Genomic DNA, 24,986 nt, shown 5'->3' on the forward strand with positions numbered 1-24,986 from the left:
GAAATATAGTGGCCCTCTGGAGTGAAGGTGGAAATATAGTGGCCCTCTGGAGTGAAGGTGGAAATATAGTGGCCCTCTGGAGTGAAGGTGGAAATATAGTGGCCCTCTGGAGTGAAGGTGGAAATATAGTGGCCCTCTGGAGTGAAGGTGGAAATATAGTGGTCCTCTGGAGTGAAGGTGGAAATATAGTGGCCCTCTGGAGTGAAGGTGGAAATATAGTGGCCCTCTGGAGTGAAGGTGGAAATATAGTGGCCCTCTGGAGTGAAGGTGGAAATATAGTGGTCCTCTGGAGTGAAGGTGGAAATATAGTGGCCCTCTGGAGTGAAGGTGGAAATATAGTGGCCCTCTGGAGTGAAGGTGGAAATATAGTGGCCCTCTGGAGTGAAGGTGGAAATATAGTGGTCCTCTGGAGTGAAGGTGGAAATATAGTGGCCCTCTGGAGTGAAGGTGGAAATATAGTGGCCCTCTGGAGTGAAGGTGGAAATATAGTGGCCCTCTGGAGTGAAGGTGGAAATATAGTGGCCCTCTGGAGTGAAGGTGGAAATATAGTGGCCCTCTGGAGTGAAGGTGGAAATATAGTGGTCCTCTGGAGTGAAGGTGGAAATATAGTGGCCCTCTGGAGTGAAGGTGGAAATATAGTGGTCCTCTGGAGTGAAGGTGGAAATATAGTGGCCCTCTGGAGTGAAGGTGGAAATATAGTGGCCCTCTGGAGTGAAGGTGGAAATATAGTGGCCCTCTGGAGTGAAGGTGGAAATATAGTGGCCCTCTGGAGTGAAAGTGGAAATATAGTGGCCCTCTGGAGTGAAGGTGGAAATATAGTGGCCCTCTGGAGTGAAGGTGGAAATATAGTGGCCCTCTGGAGTGAAGGTGGAAATATAGTGGCCCTCTGGAGTGAAGGTGTAAATATAGTGGCCCTCTGGAGTGAAGGTGGAAATATAGTGGCCCTCTGGAGTGAAGGTGGAAATATAGTGGCCCTCTGGAGTGAAGGTGGAAATATAGTGGTCCTCTGGAGTGAAGGTGGAAATATAGTGGCCCTCTGGAGTGAAGGTGGAAATATAGTGGCCCTCTGGAGTGAAGGTGGAAATATAGTGGCCCTCTGGAGTGAAGGTGGAAATATAGTGGTCCTCTGGAGTGAAGGTGGAAATATAGTGGCCCTCTGGAGTGAAGGTGGAAATATAGTGGCCCTCTGGAGTGAAGGTGGAAATATAGTGGCCCTCTGGAGTGAAGGTGGAAATATAGTGGCCCTCTGGAGTGAAGGTGGAAATATAGTGGCCCTCTGGAGTGAAGGTGGAAATATAGTGGTCCTCTGGAGTGAAGGTGGAAATATAGTGGCCCTCTGGAGTGAAGGTGGAAATATAGTGGTCCTCTGGAGTGAAGGTGGAAATATAGTGGCCCTCTGGAGTGAAGGTGGAAATATAGTGGCCCTCTGGAGTGAAGGTGGAAATATAGTGGCCCTCTGGAGTGAAGGTGGAAATATAGTGGCCCTCTGGAGTGAAGGTGGAAATATAGTGGCCCTCTGGAGTGAAGGTGGAAATATAGTGGCCCTCTGGAGTGAAGGTGTAAATATAGTGGCCCTCTGGAGTGAAGGTGGAAATATAGTGGCCCTCTGGAGTGAAGGTGGAAATATAGTGGCCCTCTGGAGTGAAGGTGGAAATATAGTGGCCCTCTGGAGTGAAGGTGGAAATATAGTGGCCCTCTGGAGTGAAGGTGGAAATATAGTGGTCCTCTGGAGTGAAGGTGGAAATATAGTGGCCCTCTGGAGTGAAGGTGGAAATATAGTGGCCCTCTGGAGTGAAGGTGGAAATATAGTGGCCCTCTGGAGTGAAGGTGGAAATATAGTGGCCCTCTGGAGTGAAGGTGGAAATATAGTGGCCCTCTGGAGTGAAGGTGGAAATATAGTGGCCCTCTGGAGTGAAGGTGGAAATATAGTGGCCCTCTGGAGTGAAGGTGGAAATATAGTGGCCCTCTGGAGTGAAGGTGGAAATATAGTGGCCCTCTGGAGTGAAGGTGGAAATATAGTGGCCCTCTGGAGTGAAGGTGGAAATATAGTGGCCCTCTGGAGTGAAGGTGGAAATATAGTGGCCCTCTGGAGTGAAGGTGGAAATATAGTGGCCCTCTGGAGTGAAGGTGGAAATATAGTGGCCCTCTGGAGTGAAGGTGGAAATATAGTGGCCCTCTGGAGTGAAGGTGGAAATATAGTGGCCCTCTGGAGTGAAGGTGGAAATATAGTGGCCCTCTGGAGTGAAGGAGGAAATATAGTGGTCCTCTGGAGTGAAGGTGGAAATATAGTGGCCCTCTGGAGTGAAGGTGGAAATATAGTGGCCCTCTGGAGTGAAGGTGGAAATATAGTGGCCCTCTGGAGTGAAGGTGGAAATATAGTGGCCCTCTGGAGTGAAGGTGGAAATATAGTGGCCCTCTGGAGTGAAGGTGGAAATATAGTGGCCCTCTGGAGTGAAGGTGGAAATATAGTGGCCCTCTGGAGTGAAGGTGGAAATATAGTGGCCCTCTGGAGTGAAGGTGGAAATATAGTGGCCCTCTGGAGTGAAGGTGGAAATATAGTGGCCCTCTGGAGTGAAGGTGGAAATATAGTGGCCCTCTGGAGTGAAGGTGGAAATATAGTGGCCCTCTGGAGTGAAGGTGGAAATATAGTGGCCCTCTGGAGTGAAGGTGGAAATATAGTGGCCCTCTGGAGTGAAGGTGGAAATATAGTGGCCCTCTGGAGTGAAGGAGGAAATATAGTGGTCCTCTGGAGTGAAGGTGGAAATATAGTGGCCCTCTGGAGTGAAGGTGGAAATATAGTGGTCCTCTGGAGTGAAGGTGGAAATATAGTGGCCCTCTGGAGTGAAGGTGGAAATATAGTGGCCCTCTGGAGTGAAGGAGGAAATATAGTGGTCCTCTGGAGTGAAGGTGGAAATATAGTGGCCCTCTGGAGTGAAGGTGGAAATATAGTGGTCCTCTGGAGTGAAGGTGGAAATATAGTGGTCCTCTGGAGTGAAGGTGGAAATATAGTGGCCCTCTGGAGTGAAGGTGGAAATATAGTGGCCCTCTGGAGTGAAGGTGGAAATATAGTGGCCCTCTGGAGTGAAGGTGGAAATATAGTGGCCCTCTGGAGTGAAGGAGGAAATATAGTGGTCCTCTGGAGTGAAGGTGGAAATATAGTGGCCCTCTGGAGTGAAGGTGGAAATATAGTGGTCCTCTGGAGTGAAGGTGGAAATATAGTGGCCCTCTGGAGTGAAGGTGGAAATATAGTGGCCCTCTGGAGTGAAGGAGGAAATATAGTGGTCCTCTGGAGTGAAGGTGGAAATATAGTGGCCCTCTGGAGTGAAGGTGGAAATATAGTGGTCCTCTGGAGTGAAGGTGGAAATATAGTGGCCCTCTGGAGTGAAGGTGGAAATATAGTGGCCCTCTGGAGTGAAGGTGGAAATATAGTGGTCCTCTGGAGTGAAGGTGGAAATATAGTGGCCCTCTGGAGTGAAGGTGGAAATATAGTGGTCCTCTGGAGTGAAGGTGGAAATATAGTGGTCCTCTGGAGTGAAGGTGGAAATATAGTGGCCCTCTGGAGTGAAGGTGGAAATATAGTGGCCCTCTGGAGTGAAGGTGGAAATATAGTGGCCCTCTGGAGTGAAGGTGGAAATATAGTGGCCCTCTGGAGTGAAGGAGGAAATATAGTGGTCCTCTGGAGTGAAGGTGGAAATATAGTGGCCCTCTGGAGTGAAGGTGGAAATATAGTGGTCCTCTGGAGTGAAGGTGGAAATATAGTGGCCCTCTGGAGTGAAGGTGGAAATATAGTGGCCCTCTGGAGTGAAGGAGGAAATATAGTGGTCCTCTGGAGTGAAGGTGGAAATATAGTGGCCCTCTGGAGTGAAGGTGGAAATATAGTGGTCCTCTGGAGTGAAGGTGGAAATATAGTGGCCCTCTGGAGTGAAGGTGGAAATATAGTGGCCCTCTGGAGTGAAGGTGGAAATATAGTGGTCCTCTGGAGTGAAGGTGGAAATATAGTGGCCCTCTGGAGTGAAGGTGGAAATATAGTGGCCCTCTGGAGTGAAGGAGGAAATATAGTGGTCCTCTGGAGTGAAGGTGGAAATATAGTGGCCCTCTGGAGTGAAGGTGGAAATATAGTGGTCCTCTGGAGTGAAGGTGGAAATATAGTGGTCCTCTGGAGTGAAGGTGGAAATATAGTGGCCCTCTGGAGTGAAGGTGGAAATATAGTGGCCCTCGCCATCATCAAAGTTGCCCACCCCTGGTTTACAGTAATGTTGTTCCCTCTCAGCTGGCAGCTGTAGAGTTTACAGTAATCAGTAGAGTTTACAGTAATCAGTAGAGTTTACAGTAATCAGTAGAGTTTACAGTAATCAGTAGAGTTTACAGTAATCAGTAGAGTTTACAGTAATCAGTAGAGTTTACAGTAATCAGTAGAGTTTACAGTAATCAGTAGAGTTTACAGTAATCAGTAGAGTTTACAGTAATCAGTAGAGTTTACAGTAATCAGTAGAGTTTACAGTAATCAGTAGAGTTTACAGTAATCAGTAGAGTTTACAGTAATCAGTATTTAAAGGGGTGTGTATTGTCGTTCTCTCCCAGCTCCCAGCTGTAGAGTTTACAGTAATCAATAGAGTTTACAGTAATCAATAGAGTTTACAGTAATCAGTAGAGTTTACAGTAATCAGTAGAGTTTACAGTAATAATCAGTATGTTGTGTTCTCTCCCAGCTGGCAGCTCTAGAGTTTCCTCCTAAGAAGCTGTTTGGGAACAGAGATGAGAGGATGGTGGCTGAGAGACGAACTCACCTGGAGGTAAGAAGACCTCATCTGACCTCATCTGACCTCATCTGACCTCATCTGACCCCAGTCTGGACTTGCTTTACCCTCTGCATAAAATGTGGCCTCCATATATGGGCATTCCCAAGTCCTGTTAAATATGGTTATATAAATATGTTAGATATGGGCTTAATGTTGAAGACATCAGGGAACTCCATATAATGGGCATAAAAGGGATTCTGTTAGTGTGGTTCCCCGGACATCACAGTGATGTCAGAGTGTGATGTCAGAGCGGCAAACCTTCTGATATTTCTGATATAACTAAATAACCTTGCAAGTTACAACTGTGTTTTCTTTCATTTATATGGTAGAAGTGGTTGAAAAGCAATTTACCATTCGAGGGTTGTGGGTTGTTGGCTGATTTACCACTGTTTCAGGGTTGTGGCACAGTGGTAAATCAGCCAACAACCCACTCCCTCTCATGGTAAATGGCTTACTTTCCTCGTTCTCTCTCTCTCTCTCTCTCTCTCTCTCTCTCTCTCCCCCCCCCCCCCCCCCCCCTCCAGCGCTACCTAAAGAGCTTCTTCCGGGTCATGTTGTCGTGTGGAGGATCTCCGCTGAGCTGCGAGGCGTCGGCCGGAGGTCTGAGCAAACACTCAGTCTGTGAGTTCACTCCCTTCTTCAAGAAGGGCGTGTTCGACTACAGCAGCCACGGTACCGGATGACCCCCGACCCAACGGACCCAATAACCTCCACCCAACGGAACCCTAACCCCCACCCAACGGACCCTAACCCCCACCCCGGTCTCAGCAGAACCCCAAAGAGCTCGGCAGTGCCTTAGCGGGGGTCTCCTTAGCGGGGGTCTCCTGGCGTTTTGCCAACGGGTCTGAGGCCCTAAGCTAGATGCAGAATAAATGTTCCAAGACCCAGATTTAGAGTGAACATTTGTAACTCAAATCTATGCTTCTGGGGGTCCCTGGAACAAAACATTTTGAGATGGGGGTCCCTGGAACAAAACATTTTGAGATGGGGGTCCCTGGAACAAAACATTTTGAGATAGGGGTCCCTGGAACAACACATTTTGATAGGGGGTCCGCGGCCAAATACATATCATTTTGGGCGATCTTGACATGACAAAGTTTGAGAACCACTGATATAGCAACGTTTTTTCTGTTTTTTTTTCTTCAGAAAACTGTTTGGATCTAGAAAACATTTATAGAATCGGCATATATCAGTGGTTCTCAAACTTCTTCGTGTCAAGGACCCCCCAAAATGACATGTATTTGGCCGCGGACCCCCGTCTCAACATATGTATCAGCGTCTGCAGCCAAAGGGACCGTCAGAACCCAGCAGACGCTGTGGAGCTGACCTCTGACCTCAGTAACCATGGAAACAACAAGACTTTATTTAACGCCAAATAAAACAAGCAAGACTTTCAGTTCTGGGAGGATTTGAGGATTTAAAGGAACGGCTTTTGGGCGATTTTGCACCCGAGCCTCGTTTCAGACGAATGTTGAGGACCTAACGAACGTGATGTTGGAGTTTGTTTTGATATTTTGATCAGGGTTTCAGCGACTGTCCCATCACGGTAGAGAAGGTTGGTTCTTCTTGGACTACAATGGACTACAGCCCCCATGTTTCCTGTAGTTCTAGTAGACTACAACCTCCATGTTTCCTTTAGTTCCAGTCAGACCCCAGGCCCCTCCTATGATCACCTGATCAGACTGTACCAAGTAGTCAGGGAAATCATGTTCAATATGTCAAGATAGAAAAAGAAAGTCCTCAACTTAGTTAACATTGGCAAAGTTGCACTTTAGCATCTTTAAAACGGTATGCAGTTGACTGGAGTTCCCCAGGGCTCTGTACTTGGCCTGCTATTTCTTCTACACCACTAAGAACTTTTGTTCTCCCCTAGAATAGGGATGTTGTTATGGGATTGAACTTAGAAATCAGTTCAAGAAACGTAAAACTACTGCAATGTTTATCTGCCGTGGCTTAAAGCTTGTAGATCTGGGATTTATGGTGACGACATTGTGTGCCGTCGTGGGGATTTAAAGTGACCTTCATTTAACTGGTCCTCACCAACGCCTGTTTTAGTCTCCTCGTGTCTCATTGGTTCAGGAACCTGCCTACCAGTGACATCATTGGTAGGCAGGAATGGTCTTTTCAAACGTTTTTAACAAGATTCAGTCGACTAGAATTGTATGATATTTAGTCAACTAAAACGAGACTAAAAGTTAAACATTGCAGATGACAAAAATACGATGGGATGTTATTGTATTGGGAGTGAGATTGCAGAACTTTATAACTGCCAATAGTAACTGCCAAACGTTACTGCACAGCCTCAAATATGATTGTTGGTAAAGAAAAAAGAAAGAAAAGAAAAAAGCTTCAGTTCTTTACTGCCATATTATTCAATAATGACACCAGTTAATTACACAATAACAGGTTATCATTACATCGATATTATTTGTATATTACGAACAATCTCTAACGCTAATAATCACAACCTTTACATCTTGGGATTTGATCCCTGGTCTCTCCCCTGTCGGGAAAACCAAAGCTCTGCCGCTCAGCCAAAAGGGAATCAGGCTGAGCTTATTATGAGCTTCATGCAGTACTACTACTCAACCAGGGCGACTGCATCTATAGTTAAGTTACAATAACATACTCTTACTAAACACATTGGATAAAACAACCGCTTATTCAGTAAAATGAGTCGCAGAATGCAGCTTTAATAATGTGACTTTATGCTAAATATAATCATGAGGAGGATATTTCACAAAGAACTTTAGTTTAATTTATTCGTAGCTTCTCCAAACTACAATACAAACAATAACAAGTCCTAGCCTTCCACTCTTTGGCTATGCCGATTGAAAATCGTCTTTTCCGCTTCACTGACAAAGTTTTCTTACCTTTTACACAGCGTGCGTGTGTGCGTGCAGATCGTGCACGCCGGTCCATGGATCTTGTATCACGCGTGTGCACGGCATTCGCTGTTAAAAAATAAAATAAAAAACGGAGCGAAGTTCACGGAGCTACGAGCGTCCATGTTTCCTCTGTAAACAAATGAGACCCGGATGCGGTCGTCGAGGAAGGCTTAGTCCCGCCCTCCCGGATACAGAAATGGATCCGTTTCCGGTCCCATACGGAAGGGCTTTTTATAAGGTTCAAATCAGAACCGTGGAGCGGCGATCACAGTTGGATTGTTTTAGAGTAAATCTAATGAATTAAAACTCACCAAAATGGTCATATGGCAGTGAGTTAAAGGAGTAGTTCACCCCAAAAATGACTAATTTTCTATAAATTCCACGCCCCATGAACCCTTTAATCCATGGAGATTTCCTTAGTTTGTTTTTTTTAAATAATGAAATCACTGTTCTGATTTGAAAACTACAGTACATTGACCATTCAGTAAAAAGAATATTTATCAGGCATATTTAATATTTTCATTAAGACACCAGGAACTAAGACGCGGTTGCTTTGAATCTAAGACGGTTCAGTGCTAAGTCTGTCTTTGACTCTTATTTCCACAGTTGATCTGAGCTCACATGATGATGCCATTGCCTGAACGCAGATCCTTTCTAAGCCATAATATTGTAAAGCATGTGGTGTAAATATGTATGTGTTTATAACGTTTCTTTCTAAGTGTATAAATGTGGAGCATAAACATGAACATTGACATTGAATGTCATCAAAGGGATGATTGTACATTTCAACCACTAACCTTTGGGATTACTTGTTTTGTTGTTATTTTGTGAATTGCTATTTAAAGGAGAAAGAAGACAATGTTGACTCTGACCGATGGGAAACAAAAGGATGTTTAAACCAACTGTTGCTTTCTGTGTGGGAAGTCCATAGACTCACTGAGCTGTAAACCAACCACTCCTTAATGAATACAGTCGTCAATTCTCCTTTTGCACAAAGTAGTGCAATGCAAGATAGAGGGCGCCAGATCCCTTTGAGTCACACCCTACCACTACACTACTCATCCACAGAGTATTGATTCTATTGGTTTTCTCCATTAAATTAAAGTGCTTTCTTTTTACTGTTTTCAACTTTTATTACTTGTCAAAATACATTTTATTTGTCTGCCTCATCTTTTTACCATCCCAACTCCCAAGTAATAAACGTTGAAAAAAGTGAAAAGAAATCTAATGGAGAAAACAACTAGAATCAATGCTCTGTGGATGAACAGGAAGTAGTGGTAGGGTGAGACTCAAAGGGATCTGGCGCCCTCTATCTTCCTCTATCTTGCATTGCACTACTTTGTGCAAAAGGAGAATAAGTGGCTGTTGAAGTGAAGTTGTACTTCCTTCATTCATTCATTCATTCATTCATTCATTAATGTATGAAAAGCAATAAATGTTCTGCAACTTCCGTGCTGTTTTGGTCTCTCTGTGAATTCATACCAAAGAACAACAGTACTCTCATATTTATCAGAATCATCTTTATAATTGTCACAGCTTTACAGGTTGTAAAACAGAGGGGGAACAGCATATAGCAACATATATACAGTATTTAATTGGTAATTTTTTAATGAATATTTGAAGTTTGGATTCAGAAGGTTCTTTTAGAATCGGCCTCAGGTCTAAATGGGTCAAATCACAAGTTGTCTCAAGACACTTAAAGACCCCACAGTCCCACCCTGAAGAAGACATTTTACAACAGAAATCCTCCTTTTAATTGGAGGAAACAAGAGGCAGACCCAGGCTCTACACCAGGTTTCCCCAATTAGTTTTCCCCAAGGGCCCGTGGCGTTCCCGCTACTCCAGCGACTGCGACAGTTCAGATATCTTCGAAAATCTTGTATGTCCAAAACCATTTGTTTTGCATTTATCATTTTAAAAATGATTTAAACTAGTGAAAACAGCCGATCTACAAGCACACAACGCCTCGCACCGCGATGCGTTGTGTGCTTGTAGATCTGCTGTTTTCACTACTTTTGTGCGACGGCCTTGTATGATTTGCGAAAGAACGTACAAATTTGGAGATACGAGATTTCCACCCGACAACAACGATATACTAGTGTTGTTGCTGCTCTTATACCACCATTATCACTGGGGTTGGTGTGGGCCTGACAGTAGCCCCCTGCGGGCCGCAAATGGCCTGCGGGCCGCCTATTGGGGAACCCTGCTCTATACTATAGGGTGGGAGGCCAAGAAGGGGAAGAGAGAGCGAACAAAACATCATATCTACATCATTTACACACAGTATACAGTATCCATGCTGTGCTGTGCCTGAGGTAAGACATGAAGGTGAGAGCATAGCAACAGATATAATGTCCATGATTACGCTACGGACATTCATTAAAAAAAGACCTAGTGAAATGACAAATACGTTTTTCACACTTTTAGTGCTTATCCATGGTAATAATATAGGCATTCCTAACACTAGATGCCAAACAAGTTCGTCATTGTAATCTTAACCAGCAAACTAAATCTGAAAACATTATAGGTTAGAATAATAAACAACTTGGTAACAAACATTCTGCACAAGAGGCAGCCTGGTCGTGTCTCTGCTTGCATCTGCAGGCTAATGAGGCAACAAACAAATAATGTCAGATAAGAGTCAGATTTTACCGTTCCATCGCCTGAAGGGCTGGTCTGATTGTTTGAGAAACACACAGGCTTGTGTTTCAGACTGACACTTCAAAATAAAATGCCCAAAAAAGCCATTTCAGTCCGACTTTAAGGTGTGAGAATACAGTAATACAAATCAGCTCGTTGTACATGGGATAGGCGCATCATGTCAGTGCTTGTCGACCGCATAGTCCACATCGATTGATTGGATACTTTATTAGTCCAAAATATAAACGGCACGGAGGTACAGTTAGACATTCAGGCTGGAAGGATAAAGTCCAGTCAATTCCTCTGACCTTGAGGAAGAGCTAAACATCTGAGTCAACCATCAGTTCTCTGTGGGATCTGAGCCAGAGAATAAACACCGTCTTTCCTTTCATCTGCTTCTGTTTCTGGTGGTTCCTTCACAACGTTGGTCTCTTCAGCCACGGAGCGAATGCTCTCCTTTGTTTCAGGTTCTTCTGCTGGAGGTTGTTGGTTCAGATCCTTGGTTGGTTGAGCCAAGGAGTAAACACACTCTTTCTTCTTCTCTGGTTCTTTGGCATGTGATTGGTTCTTCAGGAGGTGGGTTGGTTGAGCCAGAGAGTAAACAGGTTCTTCTGCTTGTGGTTGTTGGTTCAGATCCTTGGTTGGTTGAGCCAGAGAGTAGACGGGTTCTTCTGCTGGTGGTTTGTTGACGTATTGGTTGGTTTGTGGAGCTCCTGGACCGTCCGCTGTCCCTGCATCTCGTGCTGGACGGTTCATCTCGTCGATCTCCTCATAGATATGATCTTCGGTGGGTCTGTCCGACAGACAGACTCTGTCGGTGCTGATGGTGGTTCTCCTCTGGGACCAACGTCTCCAGGTCAGCACACCCAGAAGAACCGCGGTTCCTCCTAACACCATGACCACTGGAACTGCCCAGTAGACACTGTGTGTATCTTTCTCTGGTCTGTGGGTACTGTGTGTGTTGTGTGTTGTTGTGTGGACAGGTGAGCTTTCTGTGGAACCAGTCTTAACTTTAAGATACACCCGTTTCCCAATACTTTTGGACTTGTCTTCCTTAGTCTGATCACAAAATCTACAGAGGTACATTTTGTCATCAGACTTTTTCACGGCTGTTATTATCAGCTTGTTATCCTGTGAGGCAAAGCGATCGTCAGAACTTGTCTTCTCTCCGTCTTTAAAGAGGAACTGGTATTTTCCATCAACTCCGAGCCTGCTCCATGTGACCTGGCTCCCAGCTGCAGCACCAGGACAGGTCAGTGTTGCTGTCTGCTTCTCCGCGACCTCAACATCACCACTGGGAGGTGCTGTCAATGTGACATGAAACAAGAAATGTTAAAGGGATATTTCACTTCATAAAAAACATATATACCAGTAAGACTCCCTAATCGGGAGATAAGTGACCGTCAGGTCGCTTACACAGACTTTATAAGGCAATGGTAGCCAATCAGGAGGGAATATGGGAAATGGGACAGATCCATGTTGATGACATGACTGTAGAGATACTGTGTGCCGCTTTGTGTGATTTTAGGGAAAAATCGGTCCAAAAATGTGGTTTGCAAGAATCTGCCTCATGGTGGCGCTAGAAGAGGGCCATGTGAGAAAGGTTTGGGGGTTGTGGTTTGGCAGCCAAGGAGTGTGTGTGCCAAGTCTGGCATGGATCGGGGCAGCGGAGTAGGGGAAAAGCGTGACGTGATGTACAGACAACTGAGAACCGGTGGAGGTTTTGATAGTAACTGCGACCTGACAGTCGCAATTAATAATAACATAACTTCAGTTCAGACTCCATGATAGACCATCGAAAACACCCAAATTTGGTTCTGGTGACTCATACTGCTGAAAAACAGCAGATCTACAAGCATACGACACCTCGCACCAGCTGTTTTCACTAGTTTAAATAATTTTTAAAATGATAAATACAAAACAAACAGTTTTGGACATACAAGGTTTCCACCCGACAACGACAAAATATAACTCATGTAATTGGCCCACTGGCTTGTCACTTTGTCACAAATCTTTGAGTAGCAGCAGCGCTATAGAGAGAGATCTCTCTATAGCGCGCAATGAGGGCCTCTACAACTCTTTTTCCCTGGGCTGAATCAGGGGCCCAGCACGTCCCGGGGGCCTGCATTTGAGCGGGTGTGATGACATGCGTGAGAGAGAAGTGTTGCTGTGTCCTGAGAGCAGACTTCACACCTGTCACACCCTCACACGTCACAGGCATAGAATCTGCTGCCTTATTGGAACGTTTCCATACACGACACGTAGCCTACTGCAGATCTAAAACCACACTGCAACCACACGTATGAGAAACACTGAGCGACAGCTAAGCTGTTTCCTTGTTTGTGCTGAGAGATAGAATTCACTGGTTCCCAAACAGTGGGCCGGGACCCATTTGTGTGTCGTGGACACATTTTAATGGGTCACTTAATTGTTGGTGTCCTACATGTACATGTAATTGCCTGCCTCCTGCTAATTCTTTTTTTTTCTTTTAGTAGTTTATTTTCTTTTTCTTTTCTTTGTATTAAGTTTGTTTCAAGTAGGCTAAGCTAAGATTTTCATGAAATAAAAAATGCAATGATTTTTTTCTCAGACATTTAAAATAAATGAAGAACCGAACTCCATATAGAAAACATGTATGAAGGTGAAAAAACACCCATTTTCAACATTGAACTGTCATTAATAAACCTTAGGGTCGTTGTGTGGGAAACCCCTTCTGTGTTGTCTAGAACTGGAGGATTGATTGTGGGGTTTTGCTTGCAAAGTACACTTTGATGATGTCATCACGGTGTGCATTGCACGCCAAACCCCACAATCAATCCTCCCGACGCTGCGTTGTGAGCTTGTAGATCTGCTGTTTTCACTAGTTGGGGTCCTGATCAAGGTAAACCGCCCACCCGCAAACATTTATTTTTCCCCGCCGACCTCACGCTGACCGTTCGGTTCTGGTATTCTGTTTGTTTTACTGAGGATAAGGTTAGAAATAACTGTAGGGTTAAAGGAGTAGTTCGCCCCCAAATTGTTCTATTGATTACTCTCGCCATGGAGACTTGAGTTCAATAATATATATTTTGTTGTATTTGTCTCATTCCTAAGACAAACAATTGACTAAATGTATCATTCTGACTCTGAACTCATGTCCCCATCCAGGGCCATGCATTTGGGTCCCCATCCAGAATCAATGGGGGTAAATTTAGCATATAGCTTTACTGAGGTTAAGATGGAACAGGGTTAGGTTAGGAACTGTTTTACAAAGGTTAAAGTTAGGAATGAGGTTAGGTTTAACTGTTTAACACCAGGCAGAGAGCGTTCTACCTCTCTGACGGATAGACGCCCGAGGCCAGTGAGCTTAAGGGAGATTCTTCTGGTATTCATGAGCAAAAAATCGAATATCTCTTAAAGGTCATGACCTGAAATGTTTGGTAGCCACAGATACCTTTATTATCCCGCAATAGAAAGTATTACTAGTTGTAAAAATGAAGTAAAAAAAGTAGTCCAAATACACTGAACTGTAGTTATAAATAGTTGTAGTTCTAGTGCAAAATACATATTGTACATTACTTTACACCACTGTAGACAGTGCTGTATACTAACTATATAGTGTCCATGTATGTGTATAGTTATAGAGAAGTATACTACATATTGAACATGTATGTATAGTTATAGAGCAGTATACTACATATTGAACATGTATGTACTGTAGTTCTATGTATGTTTATATTGAACATGTGTATAAAGTTGTTCTCACCTGCAGATGAACCACAGCAACATGCAGATAATATGAAGCAGAAACAAACAAACATCTTCACAGCGAGTCAGAGTCAACAATGAGGAACTGCTGCTAATGCTGAGGGTGTTCACACACGCTTACACCCACACACACACACACACACACACACACACACACACACACACACACACACACACACACACACACACACACACACACACACACACACACACACGTATGAGAGCACACACATACACACCCAACCACATGCACAAAAAAAGAGCCTCTTTATTTTATGTATTTTCATTTTCATGACGACAGAAATGACACAACAAAGCCAGACCCCTTTTTTTTTTTTATTATTGGTTGTTTTATTTTCTAGGTAAATGTGTGGGTCTGTGTTATATGTGAACATGAACTATGTATGGTGGTTCTCTTTTTGTCTTTATGTAGGTGATGTTTTTTTCACGTGTTAGAAAAAAAGAAAAAAAAAGGGGTCAGGATGTCTGCTCAGGGACATGGCATGTAAAAAAAAATATGTATATGAACAGTGACAACGAAGTTATTATTTGGAGGATGTGTTGCATGCCGGCTGACCCAATAAAGTATAAAAAAGAAAAAAAACACATCCACTCGTACAGTAAGCCATACACCCATGTCCAAATCAGTCTGGCGTCGCAGCCTAGGGTGCCCGACCCGCTGCGTGGGTGGCCCAGGCCCAGTTCCTTATTCCTTTGAAATGAATGTAGTTTCTATAAATGACAAGATGATTAATCAGTAATCACTCCTTTATTTATATGTTTTCAAAACCAACCATGAAAATACACACAGTCCAGACAGTATACTGTATATACATACACATTGTACATACGTACGTACATACACACATACATGCATATCTCTGTGGTCTGGCCAAAACCAGCACACCCCAAAAAGGTTAATAGTACATGCATGTACAGATGCTTGTTTATTCCAGACAGTTTTACATATTGCTTAAATAAAACTATTTACATTCTAACACACATGTGTACAGGCTCAAGAGTTAGAGCTGTAAGGGTCCATTTGGTTACATTTGTACACTCTTAGGGCTATTAAGACAGAGTTGAGGAGAGTCTTTGTGTCAACTTATTGGCTTAGGTATGAGACAAAAAACTAACCAGTAAGATCGGGAGATAGGCGACCGTCAGGTCGCACACACAAACTTTAGAAGGCAATGGTAGCCAATCAGGAGGGAATATGGGAAATGGGACAGATCCATGTTGATGACTTTAGAGATACTGTGTACCGCTTTGCGTGATTTTAGGGCAAAATCTGTAGGAGCAGTGTCCAAAAAAGTGTTTTAAAAATATCGCCCCGATGGTGGGGCGCTAGATGGGACAGATCCATGTTGATGACATGACTTTAGAGATATTGTGTACCGCTTTGCGTGATTTTAGGGCAGAATCTGTAGGAGCAGTGTCCAAAAATGTGTTTTGCAAGAAATCGGCCTCCTGGTGGCGCTAGAAGAAGGGCATGTGAGAAATGAGGGGTGGAGTGACTAGGGCAAAAGTGTGACGTGACGGAGTGACTGACAGACTGACTGACTGACTGACTGACGGTGGAGGTTTTGATGGTAACTGCGACTCGACGGTCGCAACAACATGTCCATGAATTCCAGTCTCCATAGGGTCAGTAATCCTTAGAAAAACTTAGTTTTTTGGGTGAACAATCCCTTTAATGGTCACGTTGTTTTACTTGACAGAGTCTGAGGGAGGATGACTGGTCTTATAGATCTGTTGGAGGATGACTGGTCTTATAGATCTGTTGGAGGATAACTGGTCTTATAGATCTGTTGGAGGATAACTGGTCTAATAGATCTGTTGGAGGATGACTGGTCTTAAAGATATGTTGTAGGATGACTGGTCTTAAAGATCTGTTGGAGGATGACTGGTCTTATAGATCTGTTGGAGGATGACTGGTCTTATAGATCTGTTGGAGGATGACTGATTTTGGACAGATCTCCAAATGACACGGTGGCAGATCCTCTCCTGGCTGGTTTGGCCTGAAAGCACAAACAAACAAAACCATAGAAGGAGAAAGATCAATCATTTGTATCTGTGTCCATCAACATGTGCCCATGTCATGGGCACATGTTGATGTGCCCATGACATGGATAATTCAAGCTTTCAGTACAGCCGCAATGTTGGTGAGATATGATGGACTGAAGTTAGGTTTCCTAACTTGTTGTGCGTAGTTTAGTTGTTGTCTGACAGAAACTCTTGAGTGAGAACTCGTTCACTAATTAATTAATTATTATTATATTATTAATTACAGTACCTGTGACTCGTGAGGCTTAGATGTGCTGCTCATTCCACTGATGGCCGATGCATACAAGCTGTACCTCGTTGTGAAGGTGACTAATCAATGATTAAAATGATATAAAACACAATACACAATACACATGTCCAACATGTGTCATCTTTAGCTCTGCTGCTCATTCCACTGATGCCCGATGCTTACAAGCTAGGGGTGTAACGATATAGTAACTGAATCAAAAAAATCGAATAATATTTTAATTTGCAGTGATCTACTATATCGTTTGCAAAAGCAAAATATCGTACCGTTTTGGCTTTGTATCGTATCGTATCATTTTAAAATGCAGTAATCGGTGTTGAATCATTTTGCAATGCAAATAATCGATTTTTGCCTTGTATTTGGCCATTTTTAGAGGGAAAATGAAAAAGAGGGGTCTAATTACCTTTCCATCCCATATAGCTACTCTTGGTCTATCGATAAATGTGTGTAATCTCTGTGTTCATGTCAAGGTGGGTTTGCCCATATGTGTTGTAATATAATGTCCATGTATTTGCTAGATAATCACAGTGTTTACTTACATAATAATAGATTTTTTTACACGTTTTACACAGATTTAATTTCGTTACTATATCGATTTTAAATCATTGAATCGAATCGTATCACCATGAATGAACCAATATCGTCCATGTATCCAATTGGTTTATTAAAGGGGAGATATAATGGACTGAAGTTAGGTTTATTAAAGGGGAGATATGATGGACTGAAGTTAGGTTTATTAAAGGGGAGATATGATGGACTGAAGTTAGGTTTATTAAAGGGGAGATATGATGGACTGAAGTTAGGTTTCCTAACTTGTTGTGCGTAGTTTAGTTGTTGTCTGACAGAAACTCTTGAGTGAGAACTCGTTCACTAATTAATTAATTATTATTATATTATTAATTACAGTACCTGTGACTCGTGAGGCTTCCAGCCAATCATGTAGAGGACCTCGAACGTAGCAGGAACCGAGCCGTCCTCATTTGCATACATTTCTGAAGATCAAACACAACAACCAATCAATACACAGATGAGATGATCCTTAACCAATCAGCTCACTGATGATCCACAACCAATCAATTCACATAACCAATAAATCAATTCACTGATGGTCTCAGCCGAATTGATCGTGAAAATGTACAACTTCGGGCCATTCCGTATTTTAAAAGTTATGTTTTTGAACGCTGATTCAATGTGATTTTTATAATAGAGCCTAGAGGAGCAATTATCAGGATTTATGTACTTATTTTATCATCACACTGTGGTCTAAATTAACAACATTTTAATCAATCAATCAAACATTAATGGCAGGTTAATCAAATAGTAATAATACAAACTTAAAGTTTTAAATTCACGTCCCTTCATATTACACAGAAACCTGACAGTAAACATCAACAGGCTCTATGGCCACATTCTCATAATATAATTCGGTTTAGTCGTGCGAATGAGAGGGGTGAAGTTGCCACATTCTTGCATATTTAATTGATACGTTTGCGCTCACACTGCACTTTGTGAGGGTTGGAGACACTCGGCTGTCTCACCACGCCTCTCAGCCGTTATAAAATACCAGGTAACCAGAGGCCTCTTGTGGCTTATTGCTTCATTTTATCCATTCCATAACAAAACAGAAGAAAGCTGGTTCTGGGTATCGCTGTTGTAGCAGCCTATGGGTGGAGGGATATGTGATGTGGTCAGCAGCACCGTTGAATGGGGATCAATTCCAAACCTTGTACTTAAACAGCTCACCTTGGTAAATGGCGGCTGCAGCCAGGATGGTGTCTCTGTGGAGCATGGAGCGCCTCTTCCACGCACAGTTACTCTCTCCCATACCTGGGAAGTACATGTACAGTTACTATATCCCATACCTGGAAAGTACGTACAGTTACTATATCCCATACCTGGGAAATATTTATGTACAGTAAAATGTTAAAATTAAACCAAATGAACATTTGGTTTAATTTTACATTCTCAACAGTTACAGATCTATAAGGGTCCATTTGGTTACCAACTCTCCATCATTTAGCTGGGGACCACCTGGAACCCCCTCAAGGACTACTGGTGGTCCCCGGACCACTGGTTGAGAACCACTGGTCTAGTGTTATAATTGGTGATGCTAAATGAGTTCATTTAGCTGAGGACCCCCTGGAAGCCCCCTGAGGACCCCTTGGGGTCCCCGGACCACACTTTGGGAACCACTGCTGTAACGTATCGATTAAATATTTGATATGTGATGAATAAAACAACAACTTGCCTTGCAGGTCTGTCATGACTTCAATGATGCCTGGATAATGTACCTGGATCTCATCTACGTCCTACACACACACACACACACACACACACACACACACACACACACACACACACACACACACACACACACACACACACACACACACAGTATTCAATGTTCAGAAATGGCATTAAGAAAACAGTACTTGCACGCTCTGCTTGCACATGTAATAATGATGATAATACCACAGTGAGCATGTCCCAGTAGGTTATATTTTAATATAATATAATATAATATAATATAATATAATATAATAATATAATAATATAATATAATATAATATAATATAATATAATAATATAATATAATATAATATAATATTATAATATAATATAATATAATATAATATTATAATATAATATAATATAATATATTATAATATAATATATTACTGTACCACAGTGAGCATGCTGAACCCAGCCTGGCCCAGTAGGTTCCCCAGGTCAGTAACAGCAGTGTAAGGGGAGACATGAGGAGAGAATCCTGAAGCCGGTGGGACGAACGGTGGGACGAACGGACGAACGGTGGGACGAACGGGACGAACGGTTCTCGAGATACGCGGATTACAAACACACACGCAGAGACTTCTCGCATTTATAGATAGATAACATTACTATCTATCTATAAATGCGAGAAGTCTCTGCGTGTGTGTTTGTAATCCGCGTATCTCGAGAACCGTTCGTCCCACCGGCTTCAGATTCGGCACGCGCGCTCCCCGCCGCGGCACGGAGTGCAGTGCCGGGCCTCGACCCGACCCGACGCGCGGTTTTCCCTAACCGGCGCGAAACGTTCGGAATCTCCTTATGCGGGGCTGATTGTTGACATCAGGCTGTTCCGGAGGAAATCTGCGCAAAATCGGTCATTGTGACATCACTGCAGTGCCGGGCGCAAGCGCTGACTCATTGTGACATCACTGCAGTGCCGGGCCTTGCCTCGACCCGACAGATATCTCCGTATATGGGCATAAGACTGAGAACTCCATATATGGGCATATGGGCAGATACAGAGATCTCCATACAGTATATGGGCATATATAGACAGATATCTCCGTATATAGGCATAAAAGGGACACAGACTGATACAGAGATCTCCATATATGGGCATATGGGCAGATACAGGGGCCTAGACCCGACAGATATCTCCGTATACTGAGAACTCCATATATGGGCATCTTGCCTCGACCCGACAGATATCTCCGTATATGGGCATAAGACTGAGAACTCCATATATTGGCATATGGGCAGATACAGAGATCTCCATACAGTATATGGGCATATATAGACAGATATCTCCGTATATAGGCATAAAAGGGACACAGACTGATACAGAGATCTCCATATATGGGCATATGGGCAGATACAGGGGCCTAGACCCGACAGATATCTCCGTATACTGAGAACTCCATATATGGGCATATGGGCAGATACAGAGATCTCCATATATGGGCATATATAGACAGATATCTCCGTATATAGGCATAAAAGGGACACAGACTGATACAGAGATCTCCATATATGGGCATATGGGCAGATACAGGGGCCTAGCCTCGACCCAACAGATATCTCCGTATATGGGCATAAAAGGGACACAGACAGATATATGGGCATAAAAGGGACACAGACTGAGATCTCCATATATGGGCATATGGGCAGATACAGAGATATATGGGCATAAAAGGGACACAGACTGAGATCTCTCTGCTTAAAGAAGAAACAAACAAAAAGCGATATCTCCATATATGGCATATATGGGCATAAAATGGACGCAGAATCACAAAGATCTCCATATACGGGCATAAAGGGACACAGACAGACAGATACAGAGATCTCCATATATGGGCATAAAATGGACGCAAATAGACAGATATCTCCATATATGGGCAATTGGGCATATATGGGCATAAAATGGACCCAGAACTATATCTGCAGTGATCTCCATATATGGACATAAAATGGACGCCGCAGACAGACAGATACAGATATCTCCAAATATGGGCATAAATGGATACAGGCAAACAGATGGTCAAAACGGGTCCTATGACAACAGGTATAATAGGGTTTGCATTAAAGGGCGGCGCATTCATTCCCTATTTACATCTTTCCCGAGTTGGCCAGGTCGCCGACTAGACGCTGGGCCGCCCGAAGGGCGGCCCAGCTTCTAGTATTAATAATAATAATTACCACAGTGAGCATGTTGAACCCAGCCTGTCCCAACAGGTTCCCCAGGTCAGTGACAGCAGTGTAAGGGGAGACATGAGGAGAGAACCCTCCTTCTCTCTCCATCTCATTATGTTATTATAACATTACTATATTAATAATAATAATTATAATATATTACTGTACCACAGTGAGCATGTTGAACCCAGCCTGTCCCAACAGGTTCCCCAGGTCAGTGACAGCAGTGTAAGGGGAGACATGAGGAGAGAACCCTCCTTCTCTCTCCATCTCATTATGTTATTATAACATTACTATATTAATAATAATAATTATAATATATTACTGTACCACAGTGAGCATGCTGAACCCAGCCTGTCCCAGTAGGTTCCCCAGGTCAGTGACAGCAGTGTAAGGGGAGACATGAGGAGAGAATCCTCCCTCTCTCTCCATCTCATTATGTTATTATAACATTACTATATTAATAATAATAAATACCACAGTGATCATGCTGAACCCAGCCTGTCCCAGTAGGTTCCCCAGGTCAGTGACAGCGGTGTAAGGGGAGACATCCCTCTCTCTCCATCTCATTATGTTATTATAACATTACTATATTAATAATAATAATTACCACAGTGAGCATGCTGAACCCAGCCTGTCCCAGTAGGTTCCCCAGGTCAGTAACAGCGGTGTAAGGGGAGACATGAGGAGAGAATCCTCCCTCTCTCTCCATCTCATTATGTTATTATAACATTACTATATTAATAATAATAATTATAATATGATATTACTGTACCACAGTGAGCATGTTGAACCCAGCCTGTCCCAGTAGGTTCCCCAGGTCAGTGACAGCAGTGTAAGGGGAGACATGAGGAGAGAACCCTCCTTCTCTCTCCATCTCATTATGTTATTATAACATTACTATATTAATAATAATAATTATAATATATTACTGTACCACAGTGAGCATGTTGAACCCAGCCTGTCCCAACAGGTTCCCCAGGTCAGTAACAGCAGTGTAAGGGGAGACATGAGGAGAGAACCCTCCTTCTCTCTCCATCTCATTATGTTATTATAACATTACTATATTAATAATAATAATTATAATATATTACTGTACCACAGTGAGCATGCTGAACCCAGCCTGTCCCAACAGGTTCCCCAGGTCAGTAACAGCAGTGTAAGGGGAGACATGAGGAGAGAACCCTCCTTCTCTCCATCTCATTATGTTATTATTATAACATTACTATATTAATAATAATAATTACCACAGTGAGCATGTTAAACCCAGCCTGTCCCAGTAGGTTCCCCAGGTCAGTAACAGCAGTGTAAGGGGAGACATGAGGAGAGAACCCTCCTTCTCTCTCCATCTCATTATGTTATTATAACATTACTATATTAATAATAATAATTATAATATATTACTGTACCACAGTGAGCATGCTGAACCCAGCCTGTCCCAACAGGTTCCCCAGGTCAGTAACAGCAGTGTAAGGGGAGACATGAGGAGAGAACCCTCCTTCTCTCCATCTCATTATGTTATTATTATAACATTACTATATTAATAATAATAATTACCACAGTGAGCATGCTGAACCCAGCCTGGCCCAGTAGGTTCCCCAGGTCAGTGACAGCAGTGTAATGGGAGACATGAGGAGAGAACCCTCCTTCTCTCCATCTCATTATGTTATTATTATAACATTACTATATTAATAATAATAATTACCACAGTGAGCATGCTGAACCCAGCCTGGCCCAGTAGGTTCCCCAGGTCAGTAACAGCAGTGTAAGGGGAGACATGAGGAGAGAATCCTCCCTCTCTCTCCATCTCAGCCAGCTGTAAGGAGCATCTCAGCTCGTACAGAGTGTCTCCTCCCACCATGGCTCCTATGAACACCCCGTCTGGCTTCAGTACTGTATGGATCTGTGGGGAGAGTGGTTATATAAGTTATCTATGGGGAGACCATTCAGCAGGGGGTCCCCCAATGATGTGCTTTAATGTGGAACATTGTTTTCTCTCTGAACAGTGGACACACCAACATACAGTATAAATGTTTACAGAGGATCTGCACATTTACAACGTTACCATTTAAGGACTTTCAAGACATTTTTAAAACCTCTTTCTTAAAAAAGAATATGGTAATTGTGTTAACAATAATCAACACACAACAAAAGATTTTGGTCAAGTTGTCAAATATGACTGAAGAAAGAGGCACAAATTGTGAAAAAAGCAGATCTACAAGCTCACAAGGCCTCAAAGGTCTCATAGGTACATGAAGTAGACGGACTATAGATCAGTGATCAGTTACCTGTCTCAGAGCTCCTGGCAGGTCATTGATCCAGTGGAGACTAGAGCAGAAACACAGATATATAAAACATGTATCTCATTAATTAAACTAACAGCAGACAATATGGATCTGTTTAATTAAACTAACAAACGATGCGTGAAAAAAAAAAGAAAATAAAAAAAAGAAAATAAAAAAACAACAACATGTTTCCGATGAACTAGTATCCCAAAACTGGGACACTAGTTTCCTACGTTACAAAAATGTCCAGGCTCTGAAGCGTGGCATACATTTGGCCTACATACGTAAGTGTTTCTCAAATGGGGGTACGTTTATCCCTAGGGGTATGCGGGGGTACTGCAGGGGGTACAGGAGAAACAACTAGGCAATGGGAATATGTATTTAGTGTTATGGTAAATGATAGAACATTGAATATGTATTTAGTGTTATGGTAAATGATAGAACATTGACAGAGTTTGTGTGAACCTGATCATCTGTAAATTGTTAAACCAAATGACATCAATAACTTGACCAGTACAACTCACTGTTATTGAATAGAAAGCAATGTTTATTTGACATTATGCTGTTTTATTTTGAACATATTGGCATTGGAACTGGGCTAGTATTCAGGGAAAGGTTATGACTTCAGAAATCAGTATAAGGGGGAACTGCAACCAAAACAGATTGAGAACCACAGGCCTACAGCTTGGCACAAACGTCTCAAAGTTTGTTCAAGCTGTCAGGGATGCCGACTCCCTAGACATTTTTAAATCCAAGCTAAAAACCCACCTCTTCTGCCTGCACTACGGTTTGCCATAGTCTATGAACATTGTTATGACCAAATCCTATAATCCTATATTTTTACCATTGAATTTTAACATTTAACATTGTGTTGCTTTAATTCTACTAGCCCTTACCCGTTCAAAGATATGAGCTCTGAAATGATGTGCAGTGTGTGGGTTATGGGGTGTGCACTGTGCACACAGTATATGAGGGATGGAAAGTAACTTTAACTGGTGCTTACATGATAATATGTAGGAGCATCAATGTAAGAAATACCCACTTCGTTTAATGGCTACAGAGATACTGTGTACCGATCTGCATGATTTTTGGACAACATCTATAACGGGGCCAGACAACCCCCCCACCCGCGTGTGCGCACACACACACACACACACACACACACACACACACACACACACACACACACACACACACACACACACACACACACACACACACACACACACACACACACACACACACACACACACAGCTGGTTAAATATGTTGCCTCATGCTAGATGCAGAATAGATAAGCCTCATGCTAGATGCAGAATAGATAGTAGATACACCATAAAAATGCTAATATACAGCATATGATTTGTGAAAGTGACAAACGGGCTTCACAGCAGTGCTAATTTTTTCAGCAAATTTTGATTTAGTCTTAGTCTTAGTCTTTTGAATAACACACCATTTAGTCTTAGTCCTGTCTTAGTCTTCTGAAATAATTTTTGTCTGGTCTAGTCTTAGTTGACTAAATATCAAAACATTTTAGTCTTAGTCTTAGTCTTTTGGTATTAGTCTTAGACTTTTAGTCTTCGTCTTTTAGGATAGGTTTTTTAGCCTAATATAACCACATAATTATGAACAAGTCATTGTCTTCTACTGCCTGTTACTTGGTCAAAATAAACCATAAATGAAATGTGTATTTGCCTTTAATTTCATTGCAGTTACATGCCAGTGTCATTTTTTACAGCTATTAGTCTTAGACTTAGATTTAGTCTTAGTCTTTTGAATAACACAAATAACAGTCTTAGTCTTAGTCTTAGTCTTTTGGGGCTGTTTTAGTCTAGTTTTAGTCTATCGACAAA

General features: G+C 42.7%; 2 protein-coding genes across 3 annotated transcripts in view; one reads left to right on the forward strand and one right to left on the reverse strand.

The window, feature by feature from the left end:
* Window positions 1–5,978, forward strand: part of kif16ba (kinesin family member 16Ba) — a 92,816-nt gene extending 86,838 nt beyond the window's left edge. For both annotated transcript variants that reach the window (XM_080721138.1, XM_080721139.1), the window contains exons 33-34: window positions 4,710–4,793; window positions 5,324–5,978. In XM_080721138.1, coding sequence (XP_080577264.1) covers window positions 4,710–4,793; window positions 5,324–5,482 — 243 coding nt within the window. In that variant the 3' untranslated portion in view covers window positions 5,483–5,978. The remainder of the gene's footprint in view (window positions 1–4,709; window positions 4,794–5,323) is intronic.
* Window positions 5,979–16,014: 10,036 nt separating this feature from the next.
* Window positions 16,015–24,986, reverse strand: part of ndufaf5 (NADH:ubiquinone oxidoreductase complex assembly factor 5) — a gene marked incomplete at its 3' end in the record, with an annotated part of 28,026 nt that continues 19,054 nt past the window's right edge. The window contains exons 8-13 of the mRNA XM_080722792.1: window positions 23,138–23,177; window positions 22,555–22,752; window positions 18,637–18,697; window positions 18,132–18,215; window positions 17,298–17,380; window positions 16,015–16,095 (exon numbers count right to left, since the gene is read on the reverse strand). Of these exons, the coding sequence (XP_080578918.1) occupies window positions 16,015–16,095; window positions 17,298–17,380; window positions 18,132–18,215; window positions 18,637–18,697; window positions 22,555–22,752; window positions 23,138–23,177 (547 nt within the window). The remainder of the gene's footprint in view (window positions 16,096–17,297; window positions 17,381–18,131; window positions 18,216–18,636; window positions 18,698–22,554; window positions 22,753–23,137; window positions 23,178–24,986) is intronic.

This window comes from Nannobrachium achirus (assembly GCF_963921795.1).
Source record: "Nannobrachium achirus genome assembly, chromosome: 3".
NCBI classification, from domain to species: Eukaryota; Metazoa; Chordata; class Actinopteri; order Myctophiformes; family Myctophidae; genus Nannobrachium; species Nannobrachium achirus.